General features: G+C 65.1%; 1 protein-coding gene and 1 long non-coding RNA gene across 4 annotated transcripts; one reads left to right on the top strand and one right to left on the bottom strand.

Moving 5' to 3' along the window:
• The first annotated feature begins 1,146 nt into the window (after positions 1-1,146).
• On the top strand, positions 1,147-16,065 carry CTDNEP1 (CTD nuclear envelope phosphatase 1). 2 transcript variants are annotated; one of them, XM_048833927.2, is made up of 8 exons: positions 1,147-1,531; positions 8,042-8,108; positions 9,087-9,205; positions 9,563-9,634; positions 12,873-12,989; positions 13,485-13,596; positions 14,857-14,941; positions 15,629-16,065. In XM_048833927.2, exons 1-8 carry the CDS (start codon positions 1,439-1,441, stop codon positions 15,687-15,689), a joined length of 726 nt encoding a protein of 241 aa, XP_048689884.1. In that variant the 5' UTR covers positions 1,147-1,438; the 3' UTR covers positions 15,690-16,065. The 2 variants fall into 2 exon arrangements, with proteins under 2 accessions (XP_048689884.1, XP_048689883.1); XM_048833926.2 differs by having other exon boundaries at positions 1,149-1,540.
• LOC142070354 (uncharacterized) lies at positions 10,777-18,193 on the bottom strand. Of its 2 annotated transcripts, none has more exons than XR_012666309.1 (2): positions 18,145-18,193; positions 10,777-11,877 (listed from the first exon to the last, which is right to left on the bottom strand). It is a non-coding gene; the product is annotated as an uncharacterized LOC142070354 (long non-coding RNA). The 2 variants fall into 2 exon arrangements; XR_012666308.1 differs by lacking the exon at positions 18,145-18,193 and adding an exon at positions 16,871-17,719.
• Positions 18,194-18,437: the final 244 nt, after the last annotated feature.

Here is an 18,437-nt window from a genome sequence, read left to right as displayed (position 1 = left end):
GGCTTGGGGAGGTGGCCCTCTGGGTGGCACAGACCAGGGCAGGTGGTAGCCTGACACCCACCCTGGCTCCCTGAGCTCATCTATTCTGGCCTTCTGCCCCCACCCCTTGGGTCTGGCCCAGCCCCCTTTCCCAGGCTCCACCCACTTGCCTCCCTCAGGCCACGCCCCTTTCTGGTGGACACACCTACTGTCCCCTTGGCTCCCTGTGACTCCGCCTCTTTCTGATGACCCCATCCACTTGCCCCCTCAAGCCCCGCCCCTTTTTGCCATTCCCAAGGGCTGTCTGGCCCCACCCTCAGGCCACGCCCCTTCCTGATGGTCCCACCCACTGTCCTCCTGGTTCCTCCCTCTTGTCTCCCCGTGACCCCCCACCTCTTTTCCCTGGCCCCACTCATCTCAAGGCCTGCCCCAACTGCTGTCTCTGGACACGCCCCCTTGCTCTGGCCCCTCCCACTTTGCCTCTCTACAGGCCACGCCCCTTTCTGATGGTCCTGCCCACTGACCACCTGCCCCGCCCCCCAACTTGCCGCCCTCAAGCCATGCCCCTTTTGCTCGTCCCAACTCCTGTCTCTGGCCCCGCCCACCGCCTCCCTTGACCACGCCCCTTTCGGATGGCTCCACCTACTGTCTCTGGGACCATGCCGTGGCCCCCCTCCCCCTTGCCTCCCTGTGACCCCGCCTCTTTCTGATGGCCACACCCACTTGCCCCCTTATGCTCCGCCCCTTTTTGCCATTCCCAACCGCCGTCTCTGGCCACGCCCCCTTTCTCTGACCCCCCCCACGGGCTACGCCCCTTTCAGATGGTCCTGCCCCCTGGCCCCACCCACTTGTCCACCCCCTCCAAGCCCTGCCCCTTTTTTGCGCCAGTTCCCAACCGCTCTCGCTGGCCCCGCCCCCTTCCCTCCGGCCCCGCCCCCTTTGTCCTCCCGGCCGGAGGGCCCCAGCCGTTGGTCTCCCTTTCAGCCCCGCCCCCTTTCCCCTGCCACCTCCCACTCGTCTCGCCCCCCTCGCGCCGCCCAGTGTGGCGCATGCGCGCGCCGCTTCCGCTCGAGACCCCGCCCTCCTCTTTCCGCGCGGGCCGGGCCTTATTTGGCGCGCGCGAGGGCGCGCGCGCGCGGCCCCCCACCTCCCGCTTCCGTCCTCGCCCGCGGCGCGACCCCTCACCCGGAAGTGGTTCGACCGGAAACGAATCCGCCGCCGGCGGACCGACTCAAGGGGGGGGGGGGCGGCCCAACAGCGGCGGCCGCTGAGCCCGACGGGAGCCAGGCGCGAGACCGACCCCCCCGCAGCAACCCCCCCCCTCCTCTCCCCGAGCTCTGCCCCTCCCCCCTCGCCCCGCCGCCGCCGGCTCGCGGCCCCGTGGCCCGGCCCGGGCGCGAAGCTGGCGGAGCTGGGCCGGGCGGGGGGCGGCGGGGCCGGGGCCGGGGCCGGGGCCGGGATGATGCGGACTCAGTGCCTGCTCGGCCTGCGGACCTTCGTGGCCTTCGCCACCAAGCTCTGGAGCTTCCTGCTCTACCTGCTGCGGCGCCAGGTCCGCACCGTGAGTGCCGGCCGGGGGCGGGGGCCGCGGAGCAACGGGACCCGGGCTGGGGGGGGCCCGGGGGGGCCGCGGAGCAACGGGACCCGGGCTGGGGGGGGACCCGGGCTGGGGGGGCCGCGGAGCAACGGGACCCGGGCTGGGGGGGGACCCGGGCTGGGGGGGGGCCCGGGCTGGGGGCCGCGGAGCAACGGGACCCGGGCTGGGGGGGACCCGGGCTGGGGGGGGGGCCCGGGCTGGGGGGGGCCGGGGGGGCCGCGGAGCAACGGGACCCGGGCTGGGGGGGACCCGGGCTGGGGGGGGACCCGGGGGGGCCGCGGAGCAACGGGACCCGGGCTGGGGGGGGGCCCGGGCTGGGGGGGGCCGGGGGGGCCGCGGAGCAACGGGACCCGGGCTGGGGGGGACCCGGGCTGGGGGGGGGCCCGGGCTGGGGGGGGCCGGGGGGGCCGCGGAGCAACGGGACCCGGGCTGGGGGGGACCCGGGCTGGGGGGGGACCCGGGGGGGCCGCGGAGCAACGGGACCCGGGCTGGGGGGGGACCCGGGCTGGGGGGGGGCCCGGGGGGGCCCGTGGAGCTGGAGCTGAGGTGGGGGGACCTGGGGGGCAACTCGGGAGCGAGGCTGGGATGGGGGCCGGGGGGGGGGCAACAGGGTAGCAGGGTTGGGGTTGGACTTGGCGGGGGGGGGGCGGCCTGGGGGGCAACTCGGGAGCGAGGCTGGGGGGGTTGTACCGGGGCCTGGGGGGCAGCAGAGTAACGGGACCTGGGGGGGGATCCTGGGGGCAACTCGGGAGCGAGGCTGGGGGGGTTGTACCGGGGCCTGGGGGGCAGCAGAGTAACGGGACCTGGGGGGGGGATTCTGGGGGCAACTCGGGAGCGAGGCTGGGGGGGTTGTACCGGGGCCTGGGGGGCAGCAGAGTAACGGGACCTGGGGGGGGGGATTCTGGGGGCAACTCGGGAGCGAGGCTGGGGGGGTTGTACCGGGGCCTGGGGGGCAGCAGAGTAACGGGACCTGGGGTGGGGGGCAGGGCTGGGGGGGGATCCTGGGGGCAACTCAGGAGTGAGGCTGGGGGGGGACAGGGATGGGGCCTGGGGTTGGACTTGGCTGGGGGGGAATCTGGGGAGCGGGACGTGGGGTGGGGGGGGAGCATGACTGGAGGAGGGGACCTGGGGGGCAACCGGGAAGCGGGGCCTGGGGGGCCGACAGGGTAGCGGGGCCTGGGGGGGGACGACCCAGGGGGAACTGGGGAGTGGGGCTGCAGGGGGGAATCCAGGGGGCAACTAGGGAGCGAGGCATGGTGGGGTGGGGGTGGGGCGCGGAGACCTGGGGGACAGCTGGGGAGCGGGACCCGGACCCGGGGGGCACCTGGGGAACTGGGTTGAGGGGAGCTGGAGGGAGGAACTGGAGAGCTGGCGTTGGGGGATCTTGGGGCCTGTTGGGACTATCCAGGGAGACTGGGAAGGTAACTAGGGGGCTGGCTAGCGTGATCTGGGGGGATTAGGAGGGCACCTGGGGCTGATTGCGGGAGGTTCGCGGGGGGGCTGGGATGCAGGGAGAGCCGGGAAGACCGTGGTTGGGTTGTCTGGGGGGACAATTGGGGGTCTGGTGGGGGGGAGCTTTGGTAGAGTGGTAAGGGGCAATTGGGGGTGACTTGGGGGGATGGTGTGTGCGAGGGGCTGGGGAGGATCTGGGAAGACAATTGGGAGGCTGACTGGGGGGGGGGGGGTCCAGGGAGACGCTGGGGGGGATTGCGGGACAGCTGGGGAGCTGGCATGGGGGTATCTGGGGGGTCATCTGGGGCAATGGAACAGGGACTCGGGGGAGGTAAAAAAGCACCCAAGGGCAGGGGCAAAGGGTATTTAAGAGGTAGCGAAGGTACAGGGGGATCTGGGGGGCTGGCATCCCAGGGGAGGTGGAGGTAGGAGGGGAGATAGACAAGAGGGTTCTGGGGGCGACTGGCCCCCTGGAGCAGTCTTGGGGGGTGCCTGGAGTTCGGGGCCCATGGAGACTTGAAGGCATTTAAGTGGGGGAGGTTTCTGAGGGGGTTGGGGCTGTGGGGTAGGATGCTGAACCCCTGGAACTGGGATGGGGAGAGCCTTGGACGGGGGCTGGGAGGGAGCAGCGGGGGGTGGGGTCATTATGCTGGCTCTGAGTGTCTTTGGCTGCTTGGGAGTGTGTGTGTGTGTCCGGGGGGGCGAGGGGGGTGCTAAGTTACTTGCTGCCCCAATGTTATTTGCTGCTCCACATCTATTCTGGAAAGTGGCGTTTAACCCTCCCCTCCCTGCCAGCGGCTGCTTGGAGCCCATCAAGGGGGCCTGGCGAGTTCGCAGGCAGGCGACATCCGGGTCTTCGATTGGCGCAAAGATCCAAAAGCCCATAAAGCCGGTAGGAAACCCGCCGGTGGCTTTTTGGTGTGTTGACCCCCAAGCCCCTAGCTTCTGGGCTCAGGGGGAAGGAAACTGACCGTGAAATGTACGTGTAACTTCCCTGCCTCAGAGTGCAGTGAAAGCCTCATCTCGCAACCCCTTGGGAGGTCGATCAGGATCATCCCCCTTTGTCAGACGGGGAAACCGAGTCACAGAGCGGGAAGGGACTTGAGGCCGCATGGACTTGGCAGGCCATCAGGACTAGAATCCTGCTCTAATCCATTAGCCCTCGCTCCCCTCCCAGAGCTGGAGGGAGAACCCAGGAGTCCTGGCCCTCAGGCCCTCCTGCTCTAACCCACCAGCCCCCACTCCCCTCCCAGAGCTGGGAGATAACCCAGGAATCCTGGCTCCCAGACCCCCCTGCTCTAACCACTAGCCCCTCTATCCATGTAGTTAAATGCATGGAAATGAAGTTTACCAGCCCCCCCATCTCTGTCAAATTCTGCCAGGTTTAAAGGGGAAAGACATTTACTCTGGGCATTCGGCTGCTCTCTGTGTCGAGTCACGTTCACCCTCGCCTTCGAAGCCCCAGGTGGAAGATCCCGGGGGGATCAGCGCATCCCCTTATAATCCGGGAAAGAAACCTTTGAAAGGAGGATCTGGACTCCGGGGTGTCTGGATCCAGCTCATTTGCCTCCCTCTGTGATCTTGGGAAAATGGCTTTGCCGTGCCTCAGTTTCCCCATCTTGAAACTTGTCAGACTGGAAATTCCTTGGGCAGGGTCTGGTGGGGGGCCCCCATTTCGGGTGGGGGAAGCTCTGTGCGGCGCCTGGTGTGGTGGGGGACCCCCAATCTCGGGCAGGGGGAGCTCTGTGTAGCACCTGGAATACCGGAGGGGCCCCCCGATCTTGATCAGGGTGAGCTGGGGCCCTGATCTCAGTCCATGGTGGTGGAAATTGTTTTTTTTTTTTTTTTTTTTTAAAGCTGTGCAGCATCTGGTGCAATGGTGGGGTGACCCCAATCTCAGTTCGGGGGGAGCCTTTAGGCAGATGGCGCCCCTTAACTCCAGTGCCAGGGTGACGTTGACGCGGGCCAGGAACTTAATTCCAGCAGGGCCGCGGCTTCAGTCCCACTTTACGCTGGTGTCTGGTGCCCGAAGTCTGGAGCTCCCACCCCCCATCTGAGACACGGGCCTGGGTAGAAACCTGACCCAGAGATCCACAACTCCAGGTATTGCTGGGGTGTATATGGAAGGGTGGCTCAGTGGTTAGTGTTTTGGCCTAGGACCAACGAGGCTGAAGTTTAAGCCTTTGGGGAAACCGAGGCCGAGAGAGTGAGCCTGTAAAATAGGCGACCTATCTTAGATTGGGAGGCCCTCAGATACCAGGGTGATGGGCTCCGGTCAGTTTGTTGTGGATTTTGGGACAGCGGAATATAGTGTGTTTCGGCCGTAGATTTCAAGACGCTTTCCAAAGGTGGGCGGGATTGTTAGAGATGGGGAAACTGAGGCACAGAAGGGGGACATTCCCCAGGTCACCCAGTGTGCTGAGGACAGAACCCAGGCGTCTTGACCCCCCTCGGCCATGCTGTCTCTTAGCCTAGTTGTGCCGTGTTGCTTGCGTGCTGTCCGCAGCGTTACGGAGGTGAGAGTGTGTCTGTGTTTCTCTGCCGACTGCGGGTGCAGCGCCCGGCTCAATGGGACCCTGAGCTTTTCCTGGGGGTGGGGAATGGGGTGGGGGAGGCTTTCTACTCCAGGGGGTACTGGCTCTGACACGGCCCACGCAGCCTGTCAAAGTCACTGCCCCATAGACCTCGGGGCTAAACTCCCGGGTCCCTCTGGCCTTTGCCACGGGCCACTGGGTGGCTCTGTGTTTCCAGCTTTGGGCTGTTGGGACCCAGGCATCCTGGCACCGTCTGGGGTGTGTGTGATGGGATGGGACCCAGACGTCCTGGTGCCATCTGGGGTGGAGTGAGGTAAGGGGACCCAGGCGTCCGGGCTCCATCCCCGGGACGGGGAGTTGGGACCCCGGCGTCCAGGGCTCCGTCCCCGGGAGGCATACCTAACGCTTGCTCTGCGTTTGTCTTCTGTCTTGGAACACCTGCTAGGGTTAATATGCTTAAAACACTGCCCGGCGCCAACCCCAGACGCCTCCTCTGAGCAGGTGATGGGCAGGCCGGGGCCCGTGCTGTGTGCCCGGGCCTGGCTGCTGACTGGGGGCTGGTCTTAGTCCTGATTTTAACCTGGGGGGCCCCTGTCACTCCTGGGGCTGGCTTGGCTGGGAGCGGGGTGAGAGCCCGATTGCTGTGCTCCCCTGAGCTGCTAACCCCCCCGCCAGCCCTCCAGCATCTTCCCATGATTCCCCTGGCGCACCTAGGACAGCTGAGCTCTCCCACAATGCCCTGGGCTGGTCAAGCGCCTTGGTGCAGAGCATCCTGGGAATCCTAGCGCCCGCGCGGATGCGGTACCTTGTGCCGGATCACACAGCGTGGACTCTCCCGTTGTGCCGGGGCGCTGCACGGATGCCGATCGATTGGGGGACCCCACTGGGCTGCGTGCGATGGAGGGGACCCCGATCTTTACCTAGAGGGTAAAGGCCCCTGAGCTAGCCAGTCCTTGCCCCGGGGCCGGATGGGAGCCCCGTTCCCTGGCCAGCCCATAACCAAATCTCCACTGCTGCTCCTGCAGGGGGGTGGGTCGGAAGCAGCCGCTGGCTGGCCCCTGGGCCCTGTGATTTCCAGCTGCCCTGTGGCCGGACTGAGACGGCGGCCGCGTAAGCTGTTCTCCGCGGGCTGGGATTGCGCTTTCCCCGCTCTGCGGGGCGGGGGGGCTGGGGTCCTTTGGACCCCACCTGTTTCCCCTGCTCCGAGGGTTCCTGAGCTGCCGCCTCTCCCCGTGGTCTCAGGCCTCGCCAGATCCAATGCCAGGCAGCCCGCGGATCGGATCAGCCGGGGTGAACCAGCTGGGAAAGCTAATTCTGGGAGGAGGCCCTCGCAGCTGGCCCTGGAGTCACGTCCTGCTGCCCCCGGGGCCAGCGCCAGCCACTGGCCAAGCGGCGCATGACCCGTGGGGCGCGGGATCCGTGCCCTTGCCAAGGGACGACAGGTGCCGGGGCTGTGACCGGGGCGCAGTTTGAGTTGGGGAAGCAGGTGGGTGGTTAAAATAGAGACTGGGAGGTGTGAAGCGAGCAGGGGTGAGCCCATGGCAGATCTAATCCAGGCTTCTCCAGTGCAGGCAGGTGCTGTGACATGTCATAGGGCAGGGCGGACGGGGGCCCAAATGGCACGACAGAGGGAGGGGAGGGGGGGTCTGGTGGGTTAGAGCAGGGTGGGCCAGGAACCAGGACTCCTGGGTTATGTTCCCCCCTCTGTCAAAAAGGGGAGCCATGTTTTTTACCAGCATGAGTCCAGACTCCTGGGTTCCATCCAGATTCATTCCTGTCTTGTTAATTCCCCTGTTGTGTCTATGCTCCTGCCCTGCTCTAAACACCTGAGATGGAACCCACTCCCCTCCCAGAGCTGGGGAGAGAACCCAGGAGTCCTGGCTCCCAGCCACCCCTGCTCTAACCCACCAGACACCACTCCCCTCCCAGAGCTGGGGAGAGAACCCAGGAGTCCTGGCTCCCAGCCACCCCTGCTCTAACCCACCAGACACCACTCCCCTCCCAGAGCTGGGGAGAGAACCCAGGAGTCCTGGCTCCCAGCCACCCCTGCTCTAACCCACCAGACACCGTTCCCCTCCCAGAGCTGGGGAGAGAACCCAGGAGTCCTGGCTCCTAGCCACCCCTGCTCTAACCCACCAGACACCATTCCCCTCCCAGAGCTGGGGAGAGAACCCAGGAGTCCTGGCTCCCAGCCCCGCAGCTCTAACCCACCAGATGGGAATGGGGGGGGGGGGGGCACAGAGCATGTGGAATGAATGGAGGAGTGGGGAGAAATGGGGGGAGATTGGAGGGACAAGGGGGGAGTCCCTCAAGTAGAAGGGGGTGTCAACACATGGAGCTTGTGGGAGGCCCCCGGACATGGGTTGTCACAGAGGCATGCCCGTGTGTGGCGGGGGACTGGGATGATCTGGGGGCAGGGGGGTTAGCAGCCGGGCTCTCCTCCCAGCTATGACAGCCCGTCCCGCTCTCCTCGCGGCAGGTGATCCAGTACCAGACGGTGCGCTATGATGTGCTCCCTCTCTCCCCGGCTGCACGGAACCGGCTTAGTAAGTGTCCCCGCCCCTCAGCTCCCAGCCCCCACTGCCTTCCCAGAGCTGGGGAGAGAACCCAGGCATCCTAGGTCCCAGCCCCCCCTTCTCTAACCCACCAGACCCCACTCCCTTCCCAGAGCTGGGGAGAGAACCCAGGCATCCTAGGTCCCAGCCGCCCCTTCTCTAACCCACCAGACCCCACTCCCTTCCCAGAGCTGGGGAGAGAACCCAGGCGTCTTGGCTTCCAGCCCCCCCTGCTCTAACCCACCAGACCCCACTCCCTTCCCAGAGCTGGGGAGAGAACCCAGGCGTCTTGGCTTCCAGCTCCCCCTTCTCTAACCCACCAGCCCCCACTCCCTTCCCAGAGCTGGGGAGAGAACCCAGGCATCCTAGGTCCCAGCCGCCCCTTCTCTAACCCACCAGCCCCCACTCCCTTCCCAGAGCTGGGGAGAGAACCCAGGCATCCTAGGTCCCAGCCCCCCCTTCTCTAACCCACCAGACCCCACTCCCTTCCCAGAGCTGGGGAGAGAACCCAGGCATCCTAGGTCCCAGCCGCCCCTTCTCTAACCCACCAGACCCCACTCCCTTCCCAGAGCTGGGGAGAGAACCCAGGCATCCTAGGTCCCAGCCCCCCCTTCTCTAACCCACCAGACCCCACTCCCTTCCCAGAGCTGGGGAGAGAACCCAGACGTCTTGGCTTCCAGCTCCCCCTTCTCTAACCCACCAGACCCCACTCCCCTCCCAGAGCTGGGGAGCAGGAGGGCCTCCCCAGATTTTCTGGGTTAAGAGGGGGTGTCTCCCCAGGAGTGGCAAAGGGGTGGGGCTGCATCTAAACCTTACAGCAGATTGGTCCAACGGGGTCCCTGCCATGGGGCAGCATGCGGTGGGGGGTGTGGTGGGAGGGACTGGATGCCTGTTTCTCAGGGCTGATGTTGATTGGGGGGGGGGGGGGGGTTTGCAGGCCACATCTGACAGCTCCCTCTCCCCACCCAGACCAGGTGAAGCGGAAGGTCCTGGTGCTCGACCTGGACGAGACGTTGATCCACTCGCACCACGATGGGGTGATGCGACCCACGGTGCGGCCCGGGACCCCTCCCGACTTCATCCTCAAGGTGAGCCGGTGGCCAGGCGCCGAGGAGTGAACTCTGGCTGGCGGGACGGGGGAGATCTGGGGGTGTGTGAGAGGGGGGAGATCAGGGGGAGATTGCCTCTGTGTTGGTGTGTGTGGGGTTCTGTCCTCCTGCACGCGTGCAACGCCCAGGTAAATTTATGTAGGTCCTACACCCGTGCCCCCGCCTCGGCCACATCCTTCGCTCCAGACACAATGGGAACTGCCTTTCTGTGGGGACTATATGCCACAAGTCAAAGCTATCTAGGGCCTTTCCCCTCTAGGGGGCGCCGGCTGCAGGCTCAGGGGAGCGATGGGGAATGGGGGACCCCGCTTTACCTGTCTCCTCTCCGGTCTCCAGGTTGTGATAGACAAACACCCCGTCCGCTTTTTTGTACATAAGAGGCCGCACGTGGATTTTTTCCTAGAAGTGGTAAGTGGCCCCCCCGCCGTGTTCTGCTTTCTTCCGGGGTGGGGTCCTGTTTTCAGACCCACGTCAGCGCGGATCATGCCCCCCCTCTTCCCCACCTACCACGCTATTCTCCACAACCCCCACAATGAAATTTGGCTGGCACAACAGCTGGCTGTAGAGGCCCGACTAGGTTCCCGGCTCTGCCGCTGACTCCCCTGCCCAACCCACTTGACTACAGAACCGGGGAGAGACCCCAGGATTCCTGACTCCCAGACCCCGCTGCTGTAACCCACTCAACCCCAGATCCAGGGAGAGAACCCAGGCGTCCTGGCTCCCAGCCCCTCCTGCTCTAACCAGCTAGACCCTTCTCCCCTCCCAGAGACAGGGAGAGAACCCAGGAGTCCTAGCTCCCAGCCTCCACTGCTCTAACCCACTAGACCCCACTCCCCTCCCAGAGACAGGGAGAGAGCCCAGGAGTCCTGGGTTCCAGCCCAACTTTTGGCTCTGTTAATAGTGGATAGTTCTCTGTGAACTTCCACTCAGCGTGCAGTGACCGTGAATTTAGGAGCCGATAGCGAAGGGATAGAAACGAAGCCAGGAGAGAATCGCTCCAGTTGCCCTGGTCTCTACGCTTCCCCTGAAGCTCTGGGACAGGGTCGCTGTCAGCAACAGGATACAGGTCTAGACAGACTGTTGGTTTGATGCATTAGGGCAGCTTCTACGTTTTCAAACGCACTCTGCCTCAGTTTCCCCTCTGCAGCAAAGGTGCCCTTGTGCTCAAGTCACTCTGACAGAGAGGGAGTTCGTTGTGATTGGAGCCAGGCGGATGGGCCCCCTGCCCCCAGGGCAGTAAATTCTCCAGCCCCTGCCTTGCACCCCAGAGAGATGCCTCTTGTACTGTCCACCTCATTACGTTGTTCGTCATATTGTCTCTCTGTAAATCCATGGGACGCTCACATCTTGAATACTGCCTGCAGATGCGGCCGCCCCACTTCCAAAAAGATCTATCGGGATTGGAAAAGGTTCAGAAAAGGGCAACAAAAATGATTAGGGGTCTGGGTGTGAGGAGAGACTAATAAGACTGGGACTTCTCAGCTTGGAAAAGAGACGGCTAAGGAGGGATATGAGAGAGGTCTATCAAATGATGACGGGTGCGCAGAAAGTAAATAAGGAAGTGTTATTTATTCCTCATAACACAAGTACTAAGGGTCACCCAATGAAATAAAGAGGCAGGTTGAAAACGAACAAAAGGAAGTATTTCTTCGCACAACGCACTGTCAACTTGTGGAACTCCTCGCCACTGGGTGTTGTGAAGGCCAAGACGAGAAGAGGGTTTAAAAAAAAGAACTAGATACGTTCCTGGAGGACAGGTCCATCAGTGGCTATTTGCCAGGATGGGCAGGGACGGGGTCCCTGGTCTCTGCCAGAAGTTGGGAATGGGGGCCAGGGGATGGATCACTTGATGATTCCCTGTTCTGTTCCTTCCCTCTGGGGCACCCGGCATTGGCCGCTGTCGGATGACAGGATACTGGGCTCGATGGACCTTTGGTCTGGCCATTGAAATGTCACTTCCGTCGAAGAGAAAACAGCCACACAGGTTTATTAGCTGGAGAGAGGTCGATTTTTTTTCAGCAATAAAGGCATAAAAGGTGGGCGTTGGTTACAAAGTTAAACACGCATTCGAAACCCGAAACATCACCAAGGCTCAGGAAGATTTCAAGGAAACAGCTTTTCTCACCTCCCCAGCCATTGCAGGTCTTAGCAGAGAGCGACGAACCCCCCAGTGACAAACTGCCCCGTTAACCGCACACCTCGTTTGGAACCGGAAGTAGGCAATCGGCCAGCAGCAGAGGCGAGGGGGGGGAAAAAAAAGGCAAATACATCATGAAGTTTCCAAGCTGTATTAAGTCACCGTTCAGCTGTAAGCTTTTGAAATGCTTTCTCCAGCGGTACGAAGGTTTGAGTTACAAACGACCGTCCTTCCCGAGGGATTCGTAACTCTTGAGGCTCTGCCGTAGCTAATACCTGTCCAACAGCTGTGGGTCAGTCCTCTCCTGACAGGGGGTTTCCCGGACTCGCAGTGTGTTTCAGTAACAGACGTGCAGTAAAATCTCATCGCTCCTTAGGCTGCGTTGATGCGCATGGTTTAACGGGACGGTGATAGTCAGCAGATTATGGCTTTTCAAATGACACCTCGCTGTCGCTGGGTGTTGGGCGGGGGGCCGCGTGCGCAGGTAGAGGGGTCCTTCCCCGAAGAGATCTGTCTAGACCAAGCGTGGGAGAGGAAACTGAGGCACAGAGGGGAAGGGACTTGCCCAAGCAGGCCGGTGGCAGAGCCAAGGGATGAAACCCAGGAGTCCTGGCTCCCAGCCCCACCCCCCCCCAACCATCAGATCCCACTGCCTTCCCAGAGCCGGGGAGAGAACCCAGGAGTCCAGGCTCCCAGCCCCCGGCTCTAACCACTAGACCCCACTCCCTTCCCAGAGCTGGGGAGAGAACCCAGGAGTCCAGGCTCCCAGCCCCCGGCTCTAACCACTAGACCCCACTCCCTTCCCAGAGCCGGGGAGAGAACCCAGGAGTCCAGGCTCCCAGGCCCCCCCCCCGCTCTAATCACTAGACCCCATTCCCTTCCCAGAGCTGGGGAGAGAACCCAGGAGTCCAGGCTCCCAGCCCCCGGCTCTAACCACTAGACCCCACTCCCTTCCCAGAGCCGGGGAGAGAACCCAGGAGTCCAGGCTCCCAGCCCCCGGCTCTAACCACTAGACCCCACTCACTTCCCAGAGCCGGGGAGAGAACCCAGGAGTCCAGGCTCCCAGGCCCCCCCCCCCCCCGCTCTAATCACTAGACCCCATTCCCTTCCCAGAGCTGGGGAGAGAACCCAGGAGTCCTGGCTCCCAGCCCCCGGCTCTAACCACTAGACCCCACTCCCTTCCCAGAGCTGGGGAGAGAACCCAGGAGTCCAGGCTCCCAGGCCCCCCCCTGCTCTAATCACTAGACCCCATTCCCTTCCCAGAGCTGGGGAGAGAACCCAGGAGTCCTGGCTCCCAGCCCCCCCAGCTCTAAGCACTAGACCCCACTGCCCTCCCTAGAACTGGACCTCCATGACCATACATGCGTGCTCAAAGACACTGCCATTCACCCTGCTCTCTCGGGGGCCCATGGGGGTCACTAGCTGGCAGTCCCCCCCATCCCCCCGGGAGGAGGCGGCGGTCTCCGTCCCGCCCTGATTTCCTCTCCCTCCCTTCCCCCCCACGCCCAGGTGAGCCAGTGGTACGAGCTGGTGGTGTTCACGGCCAGCATGGAGATCTACGGCTCCGCGGTGGCGGACAAGCTGGACAACAACAGGAGTATCCTCAAGAGAAGGTATTACCGGCAGGTGAGTGGGGGGCGGGGCGTGGGGCAGGGGGGGAGTAGGATGGGGAAGGAGGGGAGAGGCTTGGGGGCAGTGGGGGGCGGGGCTTTGGAGTGCAGAGTGGGGGAGGGGCTTAGAGAAAGCAGGGTTGGGGAGCTGAGGGGGATCAGGGTGGAGGGGCTGGGAGAGAGGGGGGCTGGGGCGGAGCTTAGAGGGGGCTGGGGGCGGGGCTTTGGACAGAAGAGCTGGTGGGTGATGGACCAGGAGCTCAAGAGAAGGGGGCGGGGCTTCAGTGTGGGGGGGCAGAGCAGCCAATTGCATGCTGGGTGGCAGCTGGGGTGCCCCTGCGTTCTCCCCCCCCCCCCCCGGATGCTGGGGGCTCACCGGCTGGGTGGGGTGCTCCCCCTCTCTGAGCACGGCCCCGGGGGGCCGGCTACGGGGTGGGAGGTGTGTGGGGCATTGGGGGGCACCCCAGGGGTTTGCAGCTACTCACCCCCCCCCTTGCCTGCCCCCCTCCAGCACTGCACTTTGGAGCTGGGCAGCTACATTAAGGACCTGGCGGTGGTGCACAGCGACCTGTCGAGTGTCGTCATCCTGGACAACTCGCCGGGTGCCTACCGGAGCCATCCAGGTACGAGCCAGACGCCCCCCCGGGGCCGGGAGAGAACCCAGGAGTCCTGGCTTCCACCCCCCGCGCTAACAACCAGCCCCCCACTCCCTGCCCAGGACCTGGAGAGAACCCAGGAGTCCTGGCTTCCACCCCCCGCGCTAACAACCAGCCCCCCACTCCTTGCCCAGGACCAGGAGAGAACCCAGGAGTCCTGGCTTCCACCCCCCGCGCTAACAACCAGCCCCCCACTCCCTGCCCAGGACCTGGAGAGAACCCAGGAGTCCTGGCTTCCACCCCCCGCGCTAACAACCAGCCCCCCACTCCCTGCCCAGGACCTGGAGAGAACCCAGGAGTCCTGGCTTCCAACCCCCCGTACTAATAACCAGCCCCCCACTCCCTGCCCAGGACCTGGAGAGAACCCAGGAGTCCTGGCTTCCACCCCCCGCGCTAACAACCAGCCCCCCACTCCCTGCCCAGGACCTGGAGAGAACCCAGGAGTCCTGGCTTCCACCCCCCGCGCTAACAACCAGCCCCCCACTCCTTGCCCAGGACCTGGAGAGAACCCAGGAGTCCTGGCTTCCACCTCCGGCGCTAACAACCAGCCCCCCACTCCCTGCCCAGGACCTGGAGAGAACCCAGGAGTCCTGGCTTCCACCCCCCGCGCTAATAACCAGCCCCCCATTCCCTGCCTAGGACCAGGAGGCAACCCAGGAGTCCTGGCTCCCGGCCCCCACTCCCCCCCGCCCGGGGCCGGGAGAGAACCCAGGAGTCCTGGCTCCCGGCCCCCACTCCCCCCCGCCCGGGGCCGGGAGAGAACCCAGGCGTCCTGGCTCCCGGCCCCCACTCCCCCCCGCCCGGGGCCGGGAGAGAACCCAGGCGTCCTGGCTCCCGGCCCCCGCGCTAACCACTAACCCCCACTCGCTGCCTGCGGCCGGGAGAGAACCCAGGCGTCCTGGCTCCCAGCCCTCCCTGCTCTAACCCAGCAGCCCCCCACCCACGCCTCTCCAGGAGGGGTGTTGCCCCTCTCCCGATTGCGGGAGGGTCTCTCCTCCCCACCCCCGTCCCATGTCCTGACTGAGGGGAAGTGGCTCCCCCCAAATGGACCATGATCCACAGAGCCCCCTCCGGGGTTGTGCTGGGACCCGGGGGCGGGGGGGCTGCATGTGGGTGTGTGGTACTGACCTGGACTCTGGGGGGGCGCGGGGGGGAACGTACGCCTCCCCTTCTGCAGTCGGCCGGCGCCGCCCCTTTAAGAGGTGTCCGTCTGTCCCTGTCTCCTAGACAACGCCATCCCCATCAAGTCGTGGTTCAGCGACCCCAGCGACACCGCCCTGCTCAACCTGCTGCCCATGCTGGACGCCTTGAGGTACCCGCCGCCGGGGGGCCAGGACGCCTGGGTTCTCGCCCCACCGCCACGAGGGGGGTGGGGGCTGGTGGGTTAGAGCAGGGGGGACTGGGAGCCAGAACTCCTGGGTTCTCTCCCTGACTCTGGGAGGGTAGCGGGAGCTAGGGGTTAGAGCAGAGGGGGGGTGCTGGGAGCCAGGACGCCTGGGTCCCTGCCCTGGCTCCACTTAACAGCCTGCACTGCTCTGCGTTGGGTGCCATCGGTGACCATGCCAAAGGCCTGAGATCCAAGCGGACGCAGGCTGACCCGTATCCAGTAGCCCCCCGACCTGCGCTGCAGAGCCCAGGCTGGATGAGCAGGATGCTCCGGTGTCGGGCTGAGCCCCGAATCCCTGCCGGGCGCCCTCCTTCCTGGGGTGGCGTCTCCGCCTGCCTGGGTTACAACCCATTCGTGGCCCGACCCTCCAGGAACGTTTTTTTCCAGCCCCATTAGGGTTTTGGCCTTCACAACATCCTGTGGCAAGGAGTTCCACAGGTGAATTATTAGGCCGAGATCCAGCGAGGGGATCCTTTGACACTCGACACGGACCCTGTGCTCTGTGCCAGTACCTAGGGGTGACTAGGTCAAAGGGGGCTGGTTAATTAGAGCAGGAGGGCTGGGATTCAGGACTCCTGGGTTCTCTTCTAATGCTTCCTTTCCCCTCCTCAGGTTCACAGCAGACGTGCGGTCGGTGCTGAGCCGGAACCTCCATCAGCACCGCCTCTGGTGACGTCAGCACCTCCTTTCTTCGGGCGTGGGCCCCTGACCTCCGCTGTATCCCACCGCTGCCACCACCACTTCTCCCCTCCCCCGCGACATGGACTCCGCCCCCGGCTTTGTGGACTCTGGAGGAGAGCAGAGGCGGGGGCGAGGGGTGTTTATAAAACACCGAACCCCGCCCCCCCCCATTCCCCACCGACAAACGACTCCCCCCCACCTCCTGGGGACGGACTGGGCGGGCGGAGCTTACCCGGCAGCTGGACAAAGAAAGGGGGTGTGAAACTCTGTGGCGCGCGGATGGACGTGTCTCATCGGGCTGGGGGCTGGTTTTACAAGACCCCCCCCCGCCCCCCTCGGCCTTGTACAAAGACCTCGTTTTTTTTTTCTTTTCGTTTCCTTTTTCGTTCCGTTCTTCCTTCTCCTTCGCGCCCCCCCCCCCCCCCCCCGGGGCGGAACGGGAGGTTAGCAACCTGGAGCCGCTTGATATACGGGGGGGGGGGGCTTGGGTCTCCGATCCGGACCCAAGGGACGACCCTTCGCTGGTTTCTCAGACTCGGGGGGGTGGGGGAAGGAAAACCCAGGAGCCAAATTATAGCCGCTAAGCAAGGCCAGAACCAGTGCTGTGTTCAGAGAGTTCTTACTGGGGGGGGTTCACTGCCCCCCCCCCCCAGCCCGTTCCAGATGTTCAACAGCTGGAGTCTTGTGCAGGGAGAGGGAAGGATGCGGGCCCTGCCTCAGGGTGGGGGGGGGAGTGGGGGCTGGTGGGATAGAGCAGGGGGGCTGGGAGCCCGGACTCCTGGGTTCTCTCCCTGGCTCTGGGAGGGGCGGTGCTGGGGAAGCTGCAGCCGGGGCGGGAGGGACTGCTAGTGCCCAGTTGGTTCACAAGCGGCAGGCCTCTGTGCCTCAGTTTCCCCAGCTGCCAGAGGCACAGAGCTCCTGTGCCCCCAGGCCCGGGTTGTCTGCGGTTCTCGCCAGGCGGGGCGCCGGGAGAGGGTTTGAGGGCCCCCTTCAGTGGGGGCCCTGTCGTGAGGGGTAAAGCGGGGTTCAAGGATCAGCTGAGCACACGGCTGCAGCATCAGGCCCCCCGCAGCAGGATGGAACCCAGGCGTCCTGGCTCCTAGCCTCCCATTCGGGGTGAGACGGGGGCACCGCCCCCCCTTCTGGGCCGTGGGGTAACAGGGGACCTCTCACCTGCTGGAGATGGTGTAGCCTGAGCGGGCGGAAAGTCAATCCAGGCACAGTGGGTGCTGTGGGGTGGGGGGCGCCCTTCCCTGGCAGGCAGGGGGGGTGCTGGGGGGGCTCAGCAGGGGGCGCTCTCCCCTGGCAGGTGGGCCGGCCCCTGGGGGGCAGGGCACGTTCCATTTTTCATTTGAAGGGTAAAATATCCCCCCCTGCTCCGAGGAAGTGGCAAAATACCCCGGTACTTTCCTGGGCCCAGGGGAACTCTGCGGTCGGAGCCAGGTTCTGGTTTCAGGCACTTCCTGCCCTTCCCCGCCACCGCCAGCGTGCAGTGCATCATGGGAGCCTCCCTTGGCAGGAGATGTGGGGGGCGGGACTGTTCCTTGGAGGAGCTGTACCTTGGCGCCGGGCAAGGGGTCACCGGCCGCCCCGCCCCAGAGGTGGCTGCATCTTGGCACCGGGCGAGGGGTCCCCGGGTCACCAGCCGCCCCACCCCAGAGGTGGCCGCATCTCAGGGCCGCGCGAGGGGTTCCCGGGTCACTGGCCGCCCCACCCCAGAGGTGGCCGCATCTCAGGGCCGGGCGAGGGGTCCCCGGGTCACTGGCCGCCCCGCCCCAGAGGTGGCTGCATCTCAGGGCCGGGCGAGGGGTCCCCGGGTCACTGGCTGCCCCGCCCCAGAGGTGGGCGCATCTCAGCGCTGGGTGAGGGGTCCCCAGGTCACTGGCCGCCCCGCCCCAGAGGTGGCTGCATCTCAGGGCCGGGCGAGGGGTCCCCGGGTCACTGGCCGCCCCGCCCCAGAGGTGGCCGCATCTCAGCGCCGGGCGAGGGGTCACCGGCCACCCTGCTCCTGGCTCCATGCCCCCTGCTCCGACCCACCAGCCCCCACTCCCTTCCCAGAACCAGGGAGAGAACCCAGGAGTCCGGGCTCCCAGCCCCCCTCCCCCTCTCTGACGGCGATTGCGTCCTCCCCCCCCCCCCCCCCCCCGGCTGTTCCACTTCCCTCCCTTTGGTCTCTGCTGCCCGCAATGGTTTCACCCACCTGCCTGTACCCCCCCTTCTCGTTTGGTTTCTTCCACAATGTACCCCCCCCCCTTTGTCCCCCTTTACATGGTTCCTCCCTTCGGCTTGGTCTCCCCCCCCATTGGTCAGTTTCCCTCCCACGCCGTACCCCTGCCGCACGTGACAGCGCCCTGTTTATCGGCCTCCTCCCGGCCGGATCTTCTTCCCGGCGGGCACGTGACCAGCCGCCTCCCGTGACGTCAGTCACATGACTGTGATTCGCTCACCCTGCGCTTCCGCGGCATCCTTCCGCCGTCCTTTCTCTGGCTCTCCCGCCCCCGCCCCCGGCCACCGCCAGGGCCCCCTTCCGCCGCTGCCCACCGCCTGCGGGGCCCGGCGCTTCCCCCCGGCTACGGGCCGCGCCTCCCGCCCTCCCGCCCGTCCCCGCACTACTTTGTTTTGGAGTCAAACTGCCACGCAAGTGGCGCCGTGTACGCCGCCTCGGGCTCTGTGAATCCCGCCTGGGCGTAGCGCGGCGCGGGGCGGCGGGGACGGAAGTCAGGCGGCGGCCGGACTTACG

Source organism: Caretta caretta, chromosome 28, assembly GCF_965140235.1.
Source record: "Caretta caretta isolate rCarCar2 chromosome 28, rCarCar1.hap1, whole genome shotgun sequence".
NCBI lineage: Eukaryota > Metazoa > Chordata > Testudines > Cheloniidae > Caretta > Caretta caretta.
This window is presented reverse-complemented; position numbering and strand designations above follow the sequence as displayed.

Excerpts from the sequence above, each read along its gene's own strand:
- CTDNEP1 (XM_048833926.2), top strand. The coding sequence starts at position 1,439 with ATGATGCGGACTCAGTGCCTGCTCGGCCTGCGGACCTTCGTGGCCTTC. Across the intron at positions 1,541-8,041 it reads TGCGGCGCCAGGTCCGCACC|GTGATCCAGTACCAGACGGT; the intron begins GTGAGTGCCGGC and ends TCCTCGCGGCAG. Across the intron at positions 13,597-14,856 it reads TGCCTACCGGAGCCATCCAG|ACAACGCCATCCCCATCAAG; the intron begins GTACGAGCCAGA and ends CCTGTCTCCTAG.